We start from the raw sequence: 9,238 nt of genomic DNA on the forward strand, positions 1-9,238 counted from the left end.
GCAGGAGGTGAGTGTGAGTTCGTCCTTGGCAGGGAGGGGGCTTGGAGGATTGGGGCAGATGCTGGAGGGAGGGGCGAGTCCATTGGGGGTGGAGGAGGAGATGGGGAACGAGGTGAGGTTGGAGAAGCAGCGGGGCCAGTGCGGTCAGTTTGAATTCAATCTCCAGCCTCCCCCTCCCCTCAGGAGTCACCTGACATCTCCATCTCTTCCCCTCAGGTTACATGAACCAGCGGGGGGAGGCCGGAAGAGGCGGGTTATTCCCTCGGGGCAGTGGCGGGAGTGACCTGCTGCTCCCAAGCAGCCCCTTCCAGAACACTGTGCAGAACCCCGAGTACCTGTCGCAGCACAGCTCGCTGTCCGACGACGAGCCGGCCCTCGACTGGGGCCCGGGCCAGCCCAACGGCTACATCCGCGTGGCGACGGCGGAGAACCCCGAGTACCTCGGCCTCTCGGAGACCAGCAGCGTGTAAAAGGGCACCTTGCCGGTGAAATCGGTCCCACCACGGTCTGACTGCACGCCAGAGACTGGCGGGGGGGGGGGGGCAGCGAGACCCAGACAGGCTGCATTGCGGCGGAGGGAGTGGGGGCTTCTCCCTGGACGATGCTGTGAGTAGGGAAGCGTGGTAACGCTGTCCATTTCTGCCGGTGTTCGTCAGCCATCAGTCTCTCCAGGGACTTACCGCGAATCAAAATGAGGATTGCCCCGGAGCCCGTTCCCCATCTTCGTTCCATTCTGTCCCCCATTCTCACACAGTCACCCCCACTCCTCTCTCCCATTCCACCTCTGAAATATCGCACCCAGCCAGTCGCGGTCTGGTTGGCCGAGTTCTGAACAATGCTGCAGTTAGCGTGAACTGTTAATGAATGTTACCGATTTTTTGTACATCTGATTTTGGGAAATAGTTTTGTATGTTTGAGAGAGAGATTTTTTTTTTTCTAGATGTCTGCTGTGAATAGCTGAGGTGAGGGGAGATGGTCTGATCCGGAGGCCGGTAGCGGGATCTCGGTCAAACCGCGGTTCCTGAGCTCAGACCGTCTCCCGCCAGGCGAATCCGTTAGTCTGATGAGTCGTGCCGGTGGTTACACCCGTGATTGAACCCACCGCGCGTGGCCGCTGATTGGGTTGTGATTTGATCATTGGACACGCTGACTGCGAGGAGAGCCCACGTTTACCGAGTGCCGGGGAGCTGATGGCGGTCTGCACCGAACTCGGGAGAACGGGGATGGACTTCCGATCCGCGTCCCTCCCTCAGGACCGGTCGGCACTCCCGTCTCTCCTCCCAGCCACCGTGTCCTGGAGTTACTCTTGGAATCTGGTACGAACAATAAAGCTCGCAGTTTTTAATCAGCTTCTTGGTTCATTCTTCACCCAGCGTTCCCAGTCTTCCTACAGAGGAGGTTCACGTGCTAAACAGTTCGACCGCTCTCCACTGCTCTCAGCAGGAAAGTTGGAGACGGCAGAAAGCTGCGGCCATTTAATGAAACATCGTCTAAAGGAAAGCTCCAGCGGCACGGCAACGAAAGCTACATGCGTAGGGGCATTTCGGTTCCTGCGCAGCCGGGCACCCACACAGCTTCAAGGGATTCTGAGAATGAAACAGTTAATGTGTGGGGAGTGTTTCATGTCCTGTACTCGCTGGAATTTAGAAGACTAGAGGTGTAGGGGAATCTCATTGCGACCTGTCAAATATCGAAAAGCGTAGATAGAGAGTATGTGGCGAGCATGTTTCTGATGGTGGGGGCAGTCTAGGACCAGAGGACACAGATAGAGTGGATGTGGAGAGGATGTTTCCTATAGTGGGGAGTCTAGGACCAGAGGACACAGATTGAGTGGATGTGGAGAGGATGTTTCCTATAGTGGGGAGTCTAGGACCAGAGGACACAGATAGAGTGGATGTGGAGAGGATGTTTCCTATAGTGGGGGAGTCGAGAACCAGAGGACACAGATAGAGTGGATGTGGAGAGAATGTTTCCTATAGTGGGGGAGTCCAGGACCAGAGGACACAGATAGAGTGGATGTGGAGAGGATGTTTCCTATAGTGGGGGAGTCTAGGACCAGAAGTCACAGAGAGAGTGGATGTGGAGAGGATGTTTCCTATAGTGGGGGGGGGGGGGGGGAGTCTAGGACTGCCTCAAAAGAGAGGGACGTCCATTTAGAACAGAGATTAGGATGAATTTCTTCAAGGTGGTGAATCAGTGGAATTCGTTGCCACAGTCGGCTGTGGCGGCTGAGTCACTGGGTATATTTAAAGCGCAGGTTGAAGGGTTCCTGATTCGTCAGGCTGTCAAAGGTTACGGGGAGAATGCAGGAGAATGGGAGTTGAGAGGGATAGTAAATCAGCCATGATGGGACGGCTCAGCAGACTGGATGGGCTGAATGGCCTACTGCTCCTGGGTCTTGTGGGTGGGCGTTGCTGTGTAACAGTGGCAAGGAGTCTATCCTGGTTCAGTCTGAGAGTCAGGAGCTGGCCTGCAGCACGGGTCTGGCGTCAGACAGCCCTCTTCACGGCCTGGGTACCACACGAGTAACGGGCTGAATGGCCACGTGCTGTTCCCGTTCTGTAATTACAGGATTTTGGGAATTAAATGTGTTTTGGACACAAGGGGATTCTACGGACGCTGGAAGGACAGAGTGACCCCCACACGCAAGATGCTGGGGGAACTCGGCAGGTCGGTCAGCATCTGTGGAGGGTCTGGGAAGGTTGGTTGGGGGGGGGGGGGGGTTCGTCGGTTAGCGGTGTCCCGATGAGGCTGGAGTTCATTACCGAGTGGGGAGGAGGTGTGCCGCTGGAAGCCCTGGTGCTGACCCGCCTTGTTCTGCAGCAGGGCTGTGTCCCGTCTCCAGGTCCCACCGTGCCTCCGCTCCTCATCCCGGCCGGTATCGAACCCGACTCTGCCTCGAACGGACAGGAGCGGGAATCTCTTTGGCCAGGGGCTGGTAAATTGCACTCGGGTGCAGCAGGATTCTCCAGTGTTGTTTGACCGGTCGGGGAGGTTGGCCCTGCGCAGACCGCCTGAGCCTGGAGGGCAGATGACCGACCTCAGTCTGCCCGTGTCTCGGATGGGTGACCCGACTCCAGCCAGCACATTTCTCCAGTTATTGGAGGCAGACAAGGCTGGAGTCTTGGAGGAGAATGGGCTTGAGAGGTGTAATGAATCAGCCATGATGAATTGGAACGGAAGACTCGATGGTCTGAGTGGCCCAAACTCTGCTCCGATGTCTGAAGGTTTTCTGCTCCGTTCAGCCGGACATCTGTAGCAGCTTGCAAACATCCACAGTGCATTTATAACCCATCGGTCCTCGGCCCTCCACCCCTCAATAACAAAGCAGGGGCCAGGGGGAGACTTAACCTCCCCCTCCGTCCCCCCACCCACTGTGTACGGACCCTCGACACACCGTACTGTGGGGGGGGCGACTGAAACACCCCCTCCGTCCCCCCACCAACTGGGTACGGACCCTCGACACACCGTACTGTGGGGGGAGAGTGAAACACCCCCTCCGTCCCCCCACCCACCGGGTACGGACCCTCGACACACCGTACTGTGGGGGGGCGACTGAAACACCCCCTCCGTCCCCCCACCCACCGGGTACGGACCCTCGACACACCGTACTGTGGGGGGGCGACTGAAACACCCCCTCCGTCCCCCCACCAACTGGGTACGGACCCTCGACACACCGTACTGTGGGGGGAGAGTGAAACACCCCCTCCGTCCCCCCACCCACCGGGTACGGACCCTCGACACACCGTACTGTGGGGGGAGAGTGAAACACCCCCTCCGTCCCCCCACCCACCGGGTACGGACCCTCGACACACCGTACTGTGGGGGGGGACTGAAACACCCCCTCCGTCCCCCCACCCACCGGGTACGGACCCTCGACACACCATACTGTGGGGGGGGTGACTGAAACACCCCCTCCGTCCCCCCACCCGCCGGGTACGGACACTCAACACACCGTACTGTGGGGGGAGAGTGAAACACCCCCTCCGTCCCCCCACCCACCGGGTACGGACCCTCGACACACCGTACTGTGGGGGGAGAGTGAAACACCCCCTCCGTCCCCCCACCCACCGGGTACGGACCCTCGACACACCGTACTGTGGGGGGAGAGTGAAACACCCCCTCCGTCCCCCCACCCACCGGGTACGGACCCTCGACACACCGTACTGTGGGGGGAGACTGAAACACCCCCTCCGTCCCCCCGCCCACCGGGTACAGACCCTCGACACACCGTACTGTGGGGGTAGACTGAGACACCCCCTCCGTCCCCCCACCCACCGGGTACGGACCCTCGACACACCGTACTGTGGGGGGAGACTGAAACACCCCCTCCGTCCCCACACCCGCCGGGTACGGACCCTCGACACGCCGTACTGTGGGGGGAGAGTGAAACACCCCCTCCGTCCCCCCCACCCACCGGGTACGGACCCTCGACACACCGTACTGTGGGGGGGGCGACTGAAACACCCCCTCCGTCCCCCCACCCACCGGGTACGGACCCTCGACACACCGTACTGTGGGGGGAGACTGAAACACCCCCTCCGTCCCCCCACCCACCGGGTACGGACCCTCGACACACCGTACTGTGGGGGGGGTGACTGAAACACCCCCTCCGTCCCCCCACCCGCCGGGTACGGACCCTCAACACACCGTACTGTGGGGGGAGAGTGAAACACCCCCTCCGTCCCCCCACCCACCGGGTACGGACCCTCGACACACCGTACTGTGGGGGGAGACTGAAACACCCCCTCCGTCCCCCCACCCACCGGGTACGGACCCTCGACACACCGTACTGTGGGGGGAGAGTGAAACACCCCCTCCGTCCCCCCACCAACTGGGTACGGACCCTCGACACACCGTACTGTGGGGGGAGAGTGAAACACCCCCTCCGTCCCCCCACCCACCGGGTACGGACCCTCGACACACCGTACTGTGGGGGGGCGACTGAAACACCCCCTCCGTCCCCCCACCCACCGGGTACGGACCCTCGACACACCGTACTGTGGGGGGGCGACTGAAACACCCCCTCCGTCCCCCCACCAACTGGGTACGGACCCTCGACACACCGTACTGTGGGGGGAGAGTGAAACACCCCCTCCGTCCCCCCACCCACCGGGTACGGACCCTCGACACACCGTACTGTGGGGGGAGAGTGAAACACCCCCTCCGTCCCCCCACCCACCGGGTACGGACCCTCGACACACCGTACTGTGGGGGGGGACTGAAACACCCCCTCCGTCCCCCCACCCACCGGGTACGGACCCTCGACACACCATACTGTGGGGGGGGTGACTGAAACACCCCCTCCGTCCCCCCACCCGCCGGGTACGGACACTCAACACACCGTACTGTGGGGGGAGAGTGAAACACCCCCTCCGTCCCCCCACCCACCGGGTACGGACCCTCGACACACCGTACTGTGGGGGGAGAGTGAAACACCCCCTCCGTCCCCCCACCCACCGGGTACGGACCCTCGACACACCGTACTGTGGGGGGAGAGTGAAACACCCCCTCCGTCCCCCCACCCACCGGGTACGGACCCTCGACACACCGTACTGTGGGGGGAGACTGAAACACCCCCTCCGTCCCCCCGCCCACCGGGTACAGACCCTCGACACACCGTACTGTGGGGGTAGACTGAGACACCCCCTCCGTCCCCCCACCCACCGGGTACGGACCCTCGACACACCGTACTGTGGGGGGAGACTGAAACACCCCCTCCGTCCCCACACCCGCCGGGTACGGACCCTCGACACGCCGTACTGTGGGGGGAGAGTGAAACACCCCCTCCGTCCCCCCACCCACCGGGTACGGACCCTCGACACACCGTACTGTGGGGGGGGCGACTGAAACACCCCCTCCGTCCCCCCACCCACCGGGTACGGACCCTCGACACACCGTACTGTGGGGGGAGACTGAAACACCCCCTCCGTCCCCCCACCCACCGGGTACGGACCCTCGACACACCGTACTGTGGGGGGGGTGACTGAAACACCCCCTCCGTCCCCCCACCCGCCGGGTACGGACCCTCAACACACCGTACTGTGGGGGGAGAGTGAAACACCCCCTCCGTCCCCCCACCCACCGGGTACGGACCCTCGACACACCGTACTGTGGGGGGAGACTGAAACACCCCCTCCGTCCCCCCACCCACCGGGTACGGACCCTCGACACACCGTACTGTGGGGGGAGAGTGAAACACCCCCTCCGTCCCCCCACCCACCGGGTACGGACCCTCGACACACCGTACTGTGGGGGGAGACTGAAACACCCCCTCCGTCCCCCCGCCCACCGGGTACAGACCCTCGACACACCGTACTGTGGGGGTAGACTGAGACACCCCCTCCGTCCCCCCACCCACCGGGTACGGACCCTCGACACACCGTACTGTGGGGGGAGACTGAAACACCCCCTCCGTCCCCACACCCGCCGGGTACGGACCCTCGACACGCCGTACTGTGGGGGGAGAGTGAAACACCCCCTCCGTCCCCCCACCCACCGGGTACGGACCCTCGACACACCGTACTGTGGGGGGGGCGACTGAAACACCCCCTCCGTCCCCCCGCCCACCGGGTACAGACCCTCGACACACCGTACTGTGGGGGTAGACTGAGACACCCCCCCCCCCCGTCCCCCCACCCATCGGGTACGGACCCTCGACACACCGTACTGGGGGGAGACTGAAACACCCCCTCCGTACCCCCACCCACCGGGTACGGACCCTCGACACACCGTACTGCGGGGGGGCAACTGAATCACCCCCTCCGTCCCCCCACCCACCGGGTACGGACCCTCGACACACCGTACTGTGGGGGGAGACTGAAACATCCGCTCCGTCCCCCCACCCACTGTGTACGGACCCTCGACACACCGTACTGTGGGGGGAGACTGAAACACCCCCTCCGTCCCCCCACCCACCGGGTACGGACCCTTGACACACCGTACTGTGGGGGGGGTGACTGAAACACCCACTCCGTCCCCCCACCCACCGGGTACGGACCCTCGACACACCGTACTGTGGTGGGAGACTGAAACACCCCCTCCGTCCCCCCACCAACTGGGTACGGACCCTCGACACACTGTACTGTGGGGGGAGAGTGAAACACCCCCTCCGTCCCCACCACCCACCGGGTACGGACCCTCGACACACCGTACTGTGGGGGGAGACTGAAACACCCCCTCCGTCCCCCCACCCACCGGGTACGGACCCTCGACACACCGTACTGTGGGGGGAGACTGAAACACCCCCTCCGTCCCCCCACCCACCGGGTACGGACCTTAGACACACCGTACTGTGGGGGGGCGACTGAAACACCCCCTCCGTCCCCCCACCCACCGGGTACGGACCCTCGACACACCGTACTGTGGGGGGGGGGAGACTGAAACACCCCCACCGTCCCCCCACCCACCGGGTACGGACCCTCGACACACTGTACTGTGGGGGGCGAGTGAAACGTCCCCCCACCCACCGGGTCCAGACCCTCGACACACCGTACTGTGGGGGGAGACTGAAACACCCCCCCCCCATCCTCCCACCCACTGGGTACGGACCCTCGACACACCGTACTGTGGGGGGAGACTGAAACACCCCCTCCGTCCCCCCACCCACCGGGTACGGACCCTCGACAAACCGTACTGTGGGGGGGCGACTGAAACACTCCCTCCGTCCCCCCACCCACCGGGTACGGACCCTCGACACACCGTACTGTGGGGGGGGTGGCGACTGAAACACCCCCTCCGTCCCCCCACCCACCGGGTACGGACCCTCGACACACCGTACTGTGGGGGGCGACTGAAACACCCCCTCCGTCCCCCCACCCACCGGGTACGGACCCTCGACACACCGTACTGTGGGGGGCGACTGAAACACCCCCTCCGTCCCCCCACCCGCCGGGTACGGACCCTCGACACACCGTACTGTGGGGTGAGACGAAACACCCCGTCCGTCCCCCCACCCACTGTGTACGGACCCTCGACACACCGTACTGCGGGGGGGCGACTGAAACACCCCCTCCATCCCCCCACCAACTGGGTACGGACCCTCGACACACCGTACTGTGGGGGGAGACTGAAACACCCCCTCCGTCCCCCCACCCGCCGGGTACGGACCCTCGACACACCGTACTGTGTGGGGAGACTGAAACACCCACTCCGTCCCCCACCCACCGGGTACGGACCCTCGACACACCGTACTGTGGGGGGAGAGTGAAACACCCCCTCCGTCCCCCCACCCACCGGGTACGGACCCTCGACACACCGTACTGAGGGGGGAGACTGAAACACCCCCTCCGTCCTCCCACCCACCGGGTACGGACCCTCGACACACCGTACTGTGGGGGGAGACTGAAACACCCCCTCTGTCCCCCCACCCACCGGTTACGGACCCTCGACAGACCGTACTGTGGGGGGAGACTGAAACACCCACTCCGTCCCCCACCCACCGGGTACGGACCCTCGACACACCGTACTGTGGGGGGAGAGTGAAACACCCCCTCCGTCCCCCCACCCACCGGGTACGGACCCTCGACACACCGTACTGAGGGGGGAGACTGAAACACCCCCTCCGTCCTCCCACCCACCGGGTACGGACCCTCGACACACCGTACTGTGGGGGGAGACTGAAACACCCCCTCTGTCCCCCCACCCACCGGTTACGGACCCTCGACACACCGTACTGTGGGGGGGGTGACTGAAACACCCCCTCCGTCCCCCCACCAACTGGGTACGGACCCTCGACACACCGTACTGTGGGGGGAGACTGAAACACCCCCTCCGTCCCCCCGCCCACCGGGTATGGAACCTCGACACACCGTACTGTGGGGGGGCGACTGAAACACCCTCTCCGTCCCCCACCAACTGGGTACGGACCCTCGACACACCGTACTGTGGGGGGAGACTGAAACACCCCCTCTGTCCCCCCACCCACCGGGTACGGACCCTCGACACACCGTACTGTGGGGGGAGACTGAAACACCCCCTCCGTCCCCCCACCAACTGGGTACGGACCTTGGACACACCGTACTGTGGGGGGGCGACTGAAACACCCCCTCCGTCCCCCCACCAACTGGGTACGGACCCTCGACACACTGTACTGTGGGGGGAGAGTGAAACACCCCCTCCGTCCCCACCACCCACCGGGTACGGACCCTCGACACACCGTACTGTGGGGGGAGACTGAAACACCCCCTCCGTACCCCCACCCACTGGGTACGGACCATCGACACACCGTACTGTTGGG

At 63.7% G+C, this 9,238-nt stretch overlaps 1 protein-coding gene across 2 annotated transcripts in view; it reads left to right on the forward strand.

The window, feature by feature from the left end:
* Nucleotides 1–1,349, forward strand: part of LOC132385575 (receptor tyrosine-protein kinase erbB-2-like) — a 90,445-nt gene extending 89,096 nt beyond the window's left edge. For both annotated transcript variants that reach the window (XM_059957740.1, XM_059957741.1), the window contains exon 25: nt 217–1,349. In XM_059957740.1, the coding sequence (XP_059813723.1) occupies nt 217–470 (254 nt within the window). In that variant the 3' untranslated portion in view covers nt 471–1,349. The remainder of the gene's footprint in view (nt 1–216) is intronic.
* Nucleotides 1,350–9,238: the final 7,889 nt, after the last annotated feature.

This window comes from Hypanus sabinus, assembly GCF_030144855.1.
Source record: "Hypanus sabinus isolate sHypSab1 chromosome X1 unlocalized genomic scaffold, sHypSab1.hap1 SUPER_X1_unloc_1, whole genome shotgun sequence".
Classification (NCBI taxonomy): Eukaryota; Metazoa; Chordata; class Chondrichthyes; order Myliobatiformes; family Dasyatidae; genus Hypanus; species Hypanus sabinus.